General features: G+C 42.3%; 1 protein-coding gene across 1 annotated transcript in view; it reads right to left on the minus strand.

The window, feature by feature from the left end:
• The window catches only part of CATSPERE (catsper channel auxiliary subunit epsilon), a 122,096-nt gene that overhangs the window by 51,220 nt on the left and 56,075 nt on the right, over positions 1–14,801 (minus strand). The window contains exons 14-15 of the mRNA XM_067464150.1: positions 11,457–11,946; positions 674–1,145 (exon numbers count right to left, since the gene is read on the minus strand). Of these exons, the coding sequence (XP_067320251.1) occupies positions 674–1,145; positions 11,457–11,946 (962 nt within the window). The remainder of the gene's footprint in view (positions 1–673; positions 1,146–11,456; positions 11,947–14,801) is intronic.

Raw genomic sequence — 14,801 nt, forward strand, 5'->3', positions numbered from 1 at the left:
AAATACATAAATAAATAAAATTTAGAAAATTGGAGTGTCACATACTGTTATTTAAAGAATGCCATAGTGTGGATGATAGCATTACAGAAGCCACCTTCATGACAACTACATTAGCTCAACGCAATCATAATAATAATAACTTTATTTTTATACCCTGCCTCCATCTCCCTGAAGGGACTTGGGGCGGCTTACAGAGGGACAAGCCCAGGATTACAAATAAAACAGGCACAGTAAAAACAATCAATAGCAACAAATAATAAAAACATTAAAATCAATTAACATCATAAAAACAATACCCTGGCTGGCCAATTTGAAACTGAGTTCGGGCTCAGAGTAAATGCAATGATTCATTGGGAGAGCCGAGGGAAAGTGCAGTAGTCAGAGGGCTGGGTTGCCAGGGTAATGCCCTTGGCCATTAAAATGTCATAAGTACAGGAAAGTAGCCAACTAAAGTGCTGGAGCTTAGATAAGGTTGGGATAATTCTCAAGTGAACCACCTAGTCAAAGGCACAACGGAACAACCAAGTTTTTAATTCCTTGCAGAATTAAAAATTGAGAGTGCAGAGCAGAGTGATCCCCATCACATCGTTATAACATGAACCCAATAATTAACTCTTAAGTTAATTCACAATTTATATTGTCCCCAAATTCTGTTAACTTTGTATATACTAACCAACAAGAATTTGATGAATAGAAGATCCTTCAGCTGCAGCTGAAAATGGTGTGGTTGTTCCAGAGATTCTAAGAAAACCATGATCTGTGTTTTCTTTAAAACTATAGAAAATTAAATCGTCATCCCAAAACACCATAGATTTTCTTGCTGAGCTCAAAACTTCCATAGACATATGTCCAGTTGCAGAAGGATTCAAGGAAAAGTCTCCTAAGGTCCATGTATCCGAAGCTTCATTATAGAAAACTAAATATAATATATCAGTAGCCTGGCACCCAGTACATTGTACTAGCACTGTAATTACAGTAGTGAGTGAGTCATAGCAAGCAGTGATTATTTCTAAAATCAAATTCCTTCGAAAATTTAGTCTTTCCTTTAGAAGTGTCATATCTATCAATGGAATAAAGTCATTAGTAGGAAATCCTCTAATAATTTCTTCATTTGTCCATATAAGTAAATCACTTAATGGTCTTTCCTGTAAGAAAAAAATAGTATATTTCCAAAGTTGCATAAAATACTAATAAATTCACAATATTACCATAAATTAGGGCATTTTATTAAAATAATAAAGGAAAAGCTATTGTTATGGTAAATGCATCTTCTACAAAAAGTGTCAAAAACGAAACGCCACCTTGCTCTTATCTACGTTTGTTTTTCTAGTATCCGCTGGATACTAGAAAAAAAATTCCAACCATCTTCAATGTAAATGTGCTTCTGTATCCTTCCAATAATCACCATAGTTTTTCATTTTAACTATGCATTTTGGGGGAAATGCTGTGTGTATATGAATAAGGAAAACTGGAAGAGCTGAGTTGCTGTGAGGAGAGGGTCCGAGCAGTTGCTGTGAGGAGAGGTGAGGGTCCACTAGAATCCTCCTCCGAGTATAATCCAAGGAAGGCTTTTTCAGCCTAACAAAAGGGCTGAAAAACCAGGCTTATACTCGAGTATATACAGTAAATAGCCATTTATTTTCTTAGCAATGATAATAATAGATTTAAGATATAAGAAAAGTAATATATGAATTTACTAACATTACAATACATGAGTAACTGTTAGGGATTCCTCATCTTCAGAAGAGGAAGGGGAGCAGGGAAGTGCTCAGGAATTGGAGGGGGAAGAGGAATCAGACGATGAGGTTTTGCAAGAGCCCACATTTCTGGAGAGGCAAAAGGAAACAGAGAACAGACAGCGTTCAGCTAGAATAGCTGCTAGAAACGCTGAGGTAATTGGGAGCCGCCCTAGCACCTCCTGTGTGGGGAGTTCAGGGCTATAAATCAGAAGCAGGAGCAGTTATCTTTCACTGGTAACAATGACTTTGATGCTGATGTTTTCGCTCCAATTGAACCTGCTTCTAAGGATTTCATAATCATTGCCTGTTGTCTGATGTAAGACTGTTGTTTCTTTTGGACTTGAGTTTTTTGTCTGCATTAAGACTTCCTTCCTTTCTTTAACATTCTTCAACTGGATTTGCTGCTCTTTTGTGTTTGCTGAAGTAAAGCATTTTTCTTTTACTTTTAATGTTGTATTAAGGCTGTTCTTCAAGGGCAAATCAGGACAGCAACAAAGAAAAGAATTGGGGAAGGGGGAGAGAAAAAACCCTAACCTTCTATATCTCTTCAATGTGATTGCTAACCTGCTTTGCACAGTTCTCATATCACTTGGGTGGGGGAGAGATTAGTATGCTTGCACATTTTGGTTTTGCACTATATAAACATCGAGAGTCCAACATCCATTGGCTTCAACTAGGACAATATACCTCAATTCAGGCTTCTCCATATATCCAGCAATGAGAAATCGAATTGATGGCTCAAGGCTGGTTTGAGTAGAATTTGTTTGGGGGCCCCATTCTACCACTGGCTGAGACTATATTGGATTTTCTTAGTGAAAGGGGTGGAATGCTTCTCTGCTGTGCATCATACGCTGTATTATTTATCACCAATAAAGCATATGCTATAGCAGTAATGTGTGTCATTTTTTTCACACTGAAAAAATTCTTGGGGATGCCTTAAATTATGTCCAATTCCAGAATAAGCTAACATGGTCTGGTATTTGGACCTATCCACTGCCTGGATAACAAATACTCTCCAAGGAACTGTGACCTTTAGTGTAAAACATATAGTTACTTACCTGTGACTGTAGTTTTCCTACTGGTAATCTGTGAAATTCGCACATATGGTAGTTAAGTGCACGTGCGCAGCAGTTTCGGAACCTTTAATAGGTGTTTTAAATTTAGGCTGTAGCCCCGCCCATCCTCCCCAGAAGTGTATACACACACACACACTCTGCAGGGCTAAAGCCATTGTTCCTCGCCACTTAGCAGCGGCTGAAGAAAAAGGCTTGAAAAACAGCGGGGAGGATGGGCGGGGATGTGCAAATTTCACAGATGACCACTAGGAGAACCACAGTCACAGGTAAGTAACTATTTGTTCTCCCATGTGGTCATCTGTAAAATCGCACATATGGTAGATTACTTACTTGCTGACTTACTTAGGCGATCCCTCGTTGGCCAAATAGGATAGTCTTCTAGGATCAGTGTTCTCGTGGGTCTGTAGGTGACTGTAGAGCCCTATTCTTGATCTGCATCTTCTCCCACAGTGAGATCATTGGTTTCCAGGTGGAAGGCGGTCTCGGTCTCGGTTGGCTTGATGTGCCTTCCTCTTGGCACGTTTCTCTCTTTCGCCCTCCATTTGTGCCTCTTCAAATTCTGCAGCACTGCTGGTCACAGCTGATCTCCTGTCACAGCTGATATGGTAGATTAACAAGCTACTCACCAATGGTTGGCGGGTGTCATGCCACTGCCAAAAAAAGGACTGCTCTGCCAATAGTTGCATGCCATTTGGAGAGAAGATCAAGCTTGTAGTGAGTGATGAATGTTGCTGGAGTGGCCCAAGTGGCTGCTCTGCAAATGTCATCCAATGGTACTCCTCGGTTAAATGCTATCGAGGTTGCCATTGCTCTGGTAGAATGACCTTTGACTTGCGATGGTGGCTGCTTGCCTGCCATCTGGTGATTGTAGTCACGACACAAGCTGAAAGTAGTTGTGTAGAGACCAGTTGGCCCCTAGTGTCAATCCGGTATTTAAGGAGAAGTCGAGGTGAGGCACGGAAAGCCTTATTTCTGTCAAGGTAAAAGGCCAGGGCCCTTCTAACATCTAGGAGATGGAGGGAATGCTCTAATGGTGTAGTGGGTTGTTTGAAAAATGCTGGGACGACTATATACTGTAAGAGATGAAACAATTAGACTGTTTTTGGAAGGAAGGAGATATCTAGCTGCATGACCACCTTATCTGCATGAAAGCGGATGTAGGGTTCATCACAGCGGAGCGCAGCAAGCTCACTTGCTCTCCGATCTGATGTTATCACTACCAGAAATGGGTTCAAAGGGCGGTCTCGTCAATGCTGAGAGAACTAATTCTAGTTGCCATGCAGGTGTGTGTGTGTGTGTGGGGAGGGGGGGGAGGTTTGGTATTTTTATATCCCCGGAGAAATAGTTGTACCAAAGGGTCCTGAAAACATAAGGAGTAACCATGCTTTTGTCTGTATGCCATGATTGCGGCAAGGTAATAGCGTAGAGAAGACAATGAAAATCCTGTAGATGCTAGTGATGCCAGGAACTCCAGGAGAAGTGAGGTAGGTGCAAGGAGTGGATCAGCACCATGTTGGTTGGCAAAAGTGGTGAACTTCTTCCATTTAGAGTGATACGATCGCTTTGCAGAAGGCCTATGAGCGGCTTCAATAATATCTATGACCACTTGTGAGAGTCGTTGGGGTGATCCTCTGTGCTGTGAGTCGAAGATGGATGAGATCTGGGTGGTGCAGACGGCTACGGTCAGTTGTAAGAAGATTTGGCTGCCGTGGAAGAGTGAGATAATGCCCCATTGCCATCATCGAGAGGAGAGGAAACCAGGGTTGACGTGGCCATCACGGGGCTATGAGGATGCAGTCGGCTGTCAATGTAGATTTTGGCCACAACCTTGTTTAAAAGTGGGATCGGGAGGAAGATATAGAGGAATCGGCCTCCCCGGTTGAAGAGGAAAGCATCTCCTATGCAGTGTTGGTTGGATAACGGAGCCCAGCAGGCACAGTAGAGGTGACACTTGTTGTTGTGTGGTGCGGCAAATAGATGGGTATCCGGATGTCCCCAAGCATGGAAGATCATTGAGATTGCTATGGGATGGAGTGACCACTCGTATGTTGTTGATGTCAGTCTGCTGAGGTGGTTGGCCATGATGTTCCCTTGGCCTGGCACATGTATTGCGACCAGAAAGATGTTGTGCGCAATGCACCACTCCCAGATTGCAACAGTGAGGCGCAGCAATGATCTGGAGCAACTGCCTCTCTGCTTGTTGAAATACCACATCACTGTGGTATTGTCGGTACCAACTTGAATCGTGGCTGAAGACATCCCGAAATGCTTTGAGTCCTTTGAAGAGTGCAAGAGGTTCCAGGAAGTTGATGTGATGCTGAGACTCGAGTGTGGTCCAAGAGCCATGGACTGCTAGTTGTCCTGACAATGCGCCCCAGCCAAGTAGGGAGGCGTCCATGGTAATTGCTCTGGATGGGCTTACGGGATGGAAGGGGACCCCAGAGCAAACGTTGACTAGATGTAGCCACCAGTGGGGGGACTGGCAGACATTTGGCAGAAGGTAGAGTCGGGTTCGTGGGTCTTCTTTGAGTGGATCAAATACCTGGAGGAACCACAATTGTAGTGTTCGCATCCTGAGGCGGGAGTACGGTGTGACCGATGTCGTTGAGGCCATATGTCTGAGCACTGTCTGTGTCTGTGTTGCTGAAGAGTATGGGCAATGAAGGGCCTGTAAGATTGCCGCCCGTAGAGCTTGAAAGCGATTGTCTGGCAATCGTGCTACGCAAGTGACAGAATTCAACATTGTGCCAATGAATTGGATCTGTTGTGTCAGCTGTAGATTTGACTTCTTGATGTTGACTACAAGACCAAGTTCCTTAAGGAGGGAGAGGGTTAGATGAATACTATGTAAAAGGGACTGTTTTGAGGTGCTCACCAAAGGCCAGTCATCTAAATATGGATAAAATGAAACTCCCTGCAGGTGGAGGTGTGTCACCACCACTGCCGTGCATTTTGTGAAGACACTTGGGGCTGTAGAAAGAGTAACACCAGGAAACAAGAAGCTTGGTCTCCAACCGTAAATGCTAGATACCTATGATGCTCAGTGGCTATGGCAACATGAAAGTAAGCATCTTTTAGGAACAGCATTGCAAACCACACCCCCTCTGGTAATAGGGGCAAAATTGTGGTTATCGTAACCATCCGGAACTTCCAGGAATGTATATAGGAATTTAAGGGCTGTAAGTCTAAAAGGGCTGTAAGGAATTTAAGGGCTGTAAGTTGGCCACCATCCTTTTTAGGAACTAAGAAATAATGAGAAAAAAAGGATGCAGAAAATAAAGCCGGGTGTAAAGGGACGATTGCATCCTTGTCAAGCAGGGTGCACACCTCCTGCCATAGTACTGTTGATGGTGCTGTGGCTCTGACGTAGCCTGTCTTTGGCTGCGTGTGAAACTCAATGGCATAACCATTGGTAACTATCTCCAGGACCCACTGATCTGTGGTAATAAGTCACCATGTGTGGGCGAACTGTGCTAGATGGGTGCCAAAAGAAATTTCAGGTTCGGGTTTATGAACAACTGTGGAGGTAGGATTGGGGGCAAGGATACCACCACCGTGCATGTGAGCCGTCACCATGGTGGGAGGGGGGTGAGGTGAAGGAGGAGGAATAGAAGTGTTAAAAGCGATTCTTGGTCTTGGGTTGACACCGCCCCCTACCCTGCTGACGCAGGCGAGGTGCCGTCTGATTCTGTGGGGGTGGCTGTGGTGGTTGCGGGAATTGTCTGTTACCCGGTGTGTATGGTCTATGGTAGTAAGTAGAAGAAGACTGCCATCTGGGCTTAGATTGGTAAGCTGGGCATGTAGTGAAGCCATACTGATGGGTTAACTTTTTCATGTCTTGGGTGCTTTTAAGCTGGACATCCATATCTGGGTGAAAGAGGCCGTTCTCATGAACTGGGAGGCTTTCTGCAATATCTCTGCCTTCTTCCAAAAGAGTGGAGGCGTGAAGCCAGGCGTGACGCCGTATCGCAGTTGCTGTTGCAAAAATGCAACCTGCTGCATCAGCAGTATGCTTTGCCATCTCTTTTTGAGCCCGTGTGAGGACCAGAGCCTCATAGTGACAGGCTTTGGCGAATGCACGGTGTTCCTGTGGTAAGGTATCTAAGTACTGTCCTACTTTCTTCCATAGGTAATCTTGATACAATGCCATATAGGCACCATAGTGGGCGAGCCAAGTAACAAATCCCGCTGCAATGTGGGCCTTTTTATCTAGGCCATCTAGCTTCCTCCCCTCCTTGTCTGCTGGGGTGGGGTTAGACTTTGTGGTATACTTTGTATAACTTTCACTGCTAATGAGTTAGGCTTTTGTTGTTGTTGTTAATTCGTTCAGTCGTCTCTGACTCTTCGTGACCTCATGGACCAGCCCACGCCAGAGCTCCCTGTCGGCCGTCACCACCCCCAGCTCCTTCAAGGTCAGTCTAGTCACTTCAAGGATGCCATCCATCCATCTTGCCCTTGGTCGGTCCCTCTTCCTTTTGCCTTCCACTTTCCCCAGCATAATTGTCTTCTCCAGGCTTTGCTGTCTCCTCATGATGTGGCCAAAGTACTTCAACTTTGTCTCTAGTATCCTTCTTGGGTGGTTTTAAAACCCAAGATGCAGAGGCTAAATCGACTTTATAAAGAAGGTCATTTCTCCGGTACACTAGGGGGACGGCCATTGGGGCTGTTGGGTCTTTGCCAATTGTAACAAATAAGGCAAAGCCGGGAGTGACAGAGATGGGGTAGTAGGTTGTTGCTGTTCCAATGGAAATAATGGGTCATCGACTGGTGTTTGAACCACAGGTAATGACAAGTTTAAAGCTTTCAAAAGGCAAGCCATCAGAGCTGAGAACCCAACCAAATCTTGTGGTAGAGGTGGGTCTGGTTGTACAGTAGTCTCTTGATCACCATGTGAAGCATAAGAGGAGTTAGAGGCAGAATCCGAAAGGTAAGGTAAAAGTTCTTCCTGGTCTCCTGGAGAAGGTTGGAATGGCATTTGAGTCTCAGGAGGAGACAACAAAGGTGGCTGAGAGTGCTCAAAAGCCAAAACAGGACCAAAAAAGTATTCCCTACCTCCCAAAGCGCGTTGAATGATATCCTCACGGAGAGGAAAGGACAGACGACAAGCAGCTGGCTCGTCCCATCCCTGACATCTCGGAGGGGTTGGAAATGGAGGCTCAGCATATGGCAGAGGTTGCTGAGGCTGCAGGAGAAATGTAACTGGCTGAGAAGGCTGGTGCTAAGCCAGAACCAGTCGGTCTGGGGATGGACCGCCAGAGTTAGAAAGTCTGTGCTCGCTGCTAGCGGCTTCGTTCAAAGCAGCGCCTTTGGTACTGTGGCCATGCTACCTTGCCTCCATTCTCAGAGGAGTGAGGAGAGGGAGGGGGTGAGCAGCTTCCATAACAGAGGGTTGGGCTGACTCCGAAGGGAGCAAGGCCATTCCCTGCACCCTAGTGGGCATTGCCAAAGGAGGCTGGCGCTGCTCCTCCTCCTGACCGCCATGTGAACCCAGTGTAGGAGGAGCCTGTGGTATGGAAAGGAGAGGCGTGATGTTCCGGCCCTGAGGAAGAGAGGCGTGGTGTTCTGGCGCTGAGGAAGAGAGGCGTGGTGTTCTGGCGCTGAGGAAGAGAGGCGTTGGCAGGGGTGGCTCAACCCATTACGCAAAGTAAGCATTTGCAGTATAGTTGATTTTGCCCAGGGGCGCTCTTGAGGCGCTCTTGGGGGAAAATAGACCTTGACATATGCGAGTTGTAGTAACTGGGATGTATAGTTCACCTACAATCAAAGAGCATTCTGAACTCCACCAATGATGGAATTGAACCAAATATGGCACACAGAACTCCCACGATGAACAGAAAATATATATCAGTTATTGGTGGGGGGGGGGGGCGCCAAAATACTGTTTGCTTACCATTGAAATTTACCTAGGGCCGCCTCTGGGCGTCAGAATCATGCTTCTTCCTTTTTTTCTTCTTTTTCTCCTCCCCAGTTGCCAGTGGAGGCAAACAGGCTACTGGCGATGCAGAGTGGCGCTGCTTGGTTGCAGAAGGCATCGATGGAAGGGTAAGTTGAAGAGAGTGGCCGGGTGTAGGCGTCTCTGAAGGGGCCCGTTGTGGGGTTGAAGGAGGGAGAAGCGCGCACTGATACAGGAGTGCCTTGAGCCATGCCTCCCTATTTTTCCTTGCCTGAGGAGTTAGTGCTCGGCAGGTGGGACATTTTGTAGGTGAGTGTGCCTCCCCGAGGCAGAGAAGGCACTTGCCGTGGTTATCTGCGTCCGTGACCTTCCCGCCACAGGACGCGCATTTCTTAAACACTGGCCCCAACATTCTGAGGAAAAGAAAAAATCTAAGAGAGGTTCGCTGTTGCTGCTACTTGCGTGGCGGAAAAAAAAGGAACAATGACTTTAGCCCTGCAGAGTATATATATACCTCTAGGAAGGATGGGCGGGGCTGCAGCCTAAATTTAAAACACCTAGGAAGGTTCCGAAACTGCTGCGCACGTGCACTTAACCACCATATGTGCAATTTCACAGACGACCATGTGGGAGAACAATGTATGCATTGCTGTCATGAAAGTTTATTTACAGTTGATTGCCTGAGCTTAGTGGTAATAGTCCTGGATTCATACCAATATTAATCTATATTATGATGGCAAAATACAAGTAAAGTAAAAGTATTTCTGAATTTTTGTCTATTTTGAAACTATAAAATAATTATTTGACAGTGCAAAAGGTCTCTTTAATCCATGATGCAATGCTCACCTTTTTTTGGCTAAATTACCTCTCCAAAATTAGGGTGTGCATTAGATTCATGTAATATGGTAATTTTAGTGCCGAACCAAAGAAAAAAAGAAAGCTATTTGATGGACCTCATCTCTAATTTAATGACCATGGTTCAATTCTATGCAGTCCTGGGATTTGTAGTTTGGTGAGGCACCAGCATTCATTTTGCAGAGAAGGCTCAAGACCTAGGAAAACTACAGTTCCCATGATTTCATAGCATTGAACCAAGGCAATTAATTCATTCTACAGCATAGATGCTTCCCAAGGTTTTGTTTTCCATTGCTGGATGTTTTGGTGTTCTAACACCAGGAAGCAACTCTAATGCACATCTTTTTGGATGTTTTTATTGAACATTCCCATTTTTTTCCACACAAAAGGGGGATGGGAAAGTTATGGGAAAAAAGAAGAAGGTGGGGGTAGTGGAGTTATTGTTAGTAAATTACCGTATGTCTTTACAAATATCTAGTGTGGTGCAGAGGGAGAGGGAGGGAATCAGAGGGAGGGAAAATATCGTACAAAGTTAAAACTGATACATCTATTGGAGTTTTGTGAGGTTTCTGTGCTGTACGGCCACGTTCTAGCAGAATTTTCTCCTGTATGGCCAAGTTCTGGGAGAAAATGCTGCTAGAACTCAGCCATACAGCCCAGAAACCATATGACACTCTAGTGATTTTGGCCGAGAAAGCCTTCAACACTACATTGAAACATCTATTTCTTCATATCAGTTACAATTACACACATTACACAAAGTATTAAAAATTCTCTATATATTCTCTAAAACAGAGGAGAAATATTATCCTCTAGCTTTAAGTCTGGCCATATCTTCTTATATTATGTTCTTCCTGGCTTTTTTGACCATATGCACATCTTTTTTGATCAAATTACAAAGAATTAACTTTTTGCCGCTGTACATTACATTTGGAAGCAAATCCTTTTTTTGGTTTAAAGCTTTGGAAAATTGAGGTGCACATTCAATTTGATGGCACATTAGACTTGAGTAAATATGAGGTATCTTTTTGTTTGATAGGCTAAGACTCTATAGAATCACAAAGTTGGAAGAGAACATTCTGTTTACTAAGGAAGGAGGTTCCAGAACACAGAAATAGCCACTAGGAAGGCCATAGCTCATGTCCTTACCACCTGATGCTGTGAAGATGACAGAATGGAGAAAACTACCTATTCTTGGGGCTTTTGTTTTTCTTAAGGGGGTATCAACCTGAACCAGTGGTTCTCAACCTGTGCATCCCCAGATGTTTTGGCCTTCAACTCCCAGAAATCCTAACAGCTGGTAAACTGGCAAACTAGCTTTAAAAATGCAATATTTAGTATTCCTGGCCAGGGCAGAAACATGGGCCTCCAGACTGAAGGCTGAATCCAGGAATATTTTCAAAGTCCAAACCTGATATTTAAGGGGAGCTTAAACCCATATAACACAGATTGAATCATCCTCCCAAATCTACCTTTCAATTGTTCCTCTGTCTTGTCTGATGTAAGCTTTAACTTGTTTGTCATTTCACTGCTGAATCCAGGCACTGGTTTAGCATTGAAACAGTTTTCTCCAAGACATCCCTCGATTAAGCTTCAATTTGTTCACTCTCGTTCAATCCACTACTGATTAATACTAGATTGAAATCTATCAATGTATTTCCAGAACCAAGCAACACACTGAATTTCCCATTTCAGGTAACTCAAATAGACGTGGAATGAAGTTCAGCTTATTCATCTTTACCGTCTCCTTCACTGATTGCATACACAAAGAATGGTCACATCCTAGCAAGATCTGAGACTATCCTTTGTTCATGGTAACATCATGCAGCAATTCATTTAATCTGTAAGCTTCCTTCAGAATAATACATAAAACAAATACTCAGAAATACTCACAATCCATGGATATTCAGATGAACACCAGGTTTTTGCCTGTACTCCAATTATTCCTAAATCGGGAACATTATGAGAACGTCCAATTCTGATTATTTCATATTCACTTGCCTTATAAAGCTTATCGGTTATTAAAATGAAAACATTTGGAAATGATATGGCCACATCATTTACATCTGTAGGTGAGGTTCTATCTAGAACTGTTGCTGGTATTCTGATAAATTCTGAATTTAAGAATGCATCACTTGTAAAGAAAACGCCAAAATCTGTTACTAAAACGGCTGTTAATGGAAAACATGCTGCCCATGTCACTGTAGCAAGACTGCCAGGTGGAGAAGAGACAAGAATGCCCACTGGCCTACTTAAGCTTTGTATAGGCTGGGAAATAACAAAAGGAGTATCAAGAATAAAACAGTCCTGAAAAGTAACGGCTTTTCCATAGATCATTGCGATGTTATCATTTGATAAGGTAGGAACTTCATGTGTCCAGATTCTAAAAAACAGGAGACAAAAATCATTATATTTCATGGTTTGAGCAAAAAAAGTATTTTGTGCTCAGCATTGGAAGATATTTTTTAATTTCATTATATGCTAAAAAGAAAACAACAAAAACACACATAAATTCCAAATCAAAAAGTCCAACATGACCCCACAATCTTCTCATCACTGCAGAAATAAAGAACAGAAATAAAATAAAAAATAACTGAAATAAAACATAACATTGAAAACAAATGGACTTTCCTCTCAAAAGCAAAAGCAACTATCACATAATTACATATACTTATTTTGCTTGATTACTTTTCAACTTCAGCGAAACATAAACACCATATTTGACATTAATACACTACCTCAACTAATATTCATATCAACAATTTATCCGCTTTAACACAATTTTCAAATCTTATACATTTTGGGAAATCCGTCTTAATGACTCCCAAAATGTTATCCCTTTCAAATGAAAGTAATCATATTTTATCTTCTTGGTTTTACCCTTTTGATCAAATATAATTTTTATTATTTTATTATAGTTAGTACATTTGTTATACATTTGTTTTATAGCAGATACATATTATTCAATACACTTAACATACTTTGGCATCTAGTATTATTATTCTGCTTAAACATATTCTCTATTCCTCACCGCTGTGCTCCCCTCCCCCCTCTCAAGCCACAACTTTTACATGTCATCTGTCCAAAATCTCATTTCTTCTTGTGGCGGTAACTTTCCTTCTTTATTTTTTAATCCTTTTACAATAAATTTTCTCCAAACATCATCAAAATCACTTTGTTTCCATATATCTCTTTTAACTTTTAATATACATGTCAGCTTATAATTTATTGCCAGTTTCCATACTTCCTTATACCACTCCTCTATTTGTATATTTCTTTCTTTTTTCCAGTTCCTTGGAAAAAAGAAATAAATAAATTTATCCTCTTGATTTTACCCTTTTGATCAGATATGATCTTATTGTGTTCTAACATTTTAAAATATATGTTATATTGTTTTATTTTCCATTCAATAATTATTCCACATCCGCACAAATGGTATTAATATATATACTTTAAATATTCCACCTTTGAATCTAAATTTTATTGTATTCCAACTTTTTAAACATAGTATCTTACTGTAATTCCCTTTAATTTTAAATGTTCCACCTGCCCATAGATATTAATACAAGAGATATAAGCATGTTTATTTTTTGTAATTTTGTATTTTATATTTCATTTCTTTTTTATTTATTTCATCACTCCTCCTCCTTCCACACAGAAAAGAGTTAATTTATTCAGTTTAGTCTTTCCGGAGTTCTCAATTTGTTTTTCCCAGTTCAGTCTCAGTGTTATTCTTACAAGCCAAGCTATCCTTCTGGCCTTCAGGAGGTGCTGTTGCCTTCCCCACTGCACTTGCACCATCTTCTTCTTCAGTGCGGGGCCTTTCCCCAACATCACCAAATTCCTGGTGGGATCCTCCCTTCACCCTCCTGGCTTTGCCCCTCTGGATACCTGCTGACCTTCACCTTGCATCTTGTGGCATGTGTGGAACATGCTCTAATGAGCATGCAGCTTGTAGAACTGCTGTCCCCGCACAGCAGGTAGGGCTGCTGTCCCCACACAACTGACAGAGCAGCTCCGTCAGCCATGTGCTCATTATGCAACTAAAGTACTTTCACATGCAACTAAAGTACTCAAAGCCTGCAGAAGAGAACACTGACAGGAGACATGATAGTCATGCATAAATCTTTGAAAGGGTGTCATAAGGGTTAGGTCCTGGGCCTGGTGCTATTCAGCATCTTTATCAATTATTTCGATGATGGAATAGAGGGCATGCTTATCAAATTTGTAGATGACACCAAATTGGGAAGGATTGCTAATCACCCAGGTGACAGAATCAGAATTCAAAATGCCCTTGACAAAACTAACAAAGTGGATTTCAAAAGAAAGAAATGTATAGTACAACGTTTAGGCAGAAAATATGAAATGCAGAGATATCGGATGGATGACACCTTGCTTGAAAGGAGCACACATTAAATGGATTTAGGCATCATAGTAAACAACAAGATGAAAATGAGTCAACAGTGTGATGTGGCAGCTAAAAGAGCCAATCCAATTCTACCTTGTGTCAATAGTATAGTGTCTCAATTGAGGGAAGTCATAGTCTCATTCTATTCTGCTTTGGTCAGGCCACACCTGGACTACTGTATCCAGTTCTGAGCACCACAACCCAAGAGGGATATTGATAAACTGGAGCATGTCCAGAGAAGGGTGACCAAAATGATCAAAGGTCGGGAAATTAAGCACTATGAGGAACATCTGAGGAAGCTGGTTATGTTTCATTTGTAGAAAAGAAGTCTGAGGGGGAACATAAAAGCAATGTTTAAATATTTGAAAGGGCATCATATTGGGGAGAGGGTAAGCTTGTTTTCTGCTCCTTTGAAGACCAGTGCACAGGCCAATGGATTCAAATTGCATGAAAAAAAATCCACCTGAACATTAAGAATAACTTCCTGATGATAAGAGCTGTTTAGCAATGGAATATGCTACCTTGGAGCATGGTTGAGTCTGCTTCTCGGGGGTTATTAAGGAGAGGCTGGATGATCATCTGTTAGGGATACTTTGATTCTATGTTTCTACATGGCAGGGGGTTAGACTGGATGCCCCTTGTGGACCCTTCCAACTCTATGATTCTATTATTCTATGAATGAATAAATGTATGTATGAGCACAAGTAAGTGACTGAATAAGTATCACATAGTAATGTTCTCTTACTTCACTTGTGTAATTCAGTCCTTGTTGTTATGGCTCCCAATATGAGTAGCCAAAGACACAACTTAACAAAACAAAATAGCTCATT

This window comes from Anolis sagrei, chromosome 1 (assembly GCF_037176765.1).
Source record: "Anolis sagrei isolate rAnoSag1 chromosome 1, rAnoSag1.mat, whole genome shotgun sequence".
Taxonomy (NCBI): Eukaryota; Metazoa; Chordata; class Lepidosauria; order Squamata; family Dactyloidae; genus Anolis; species Anolis sagrei.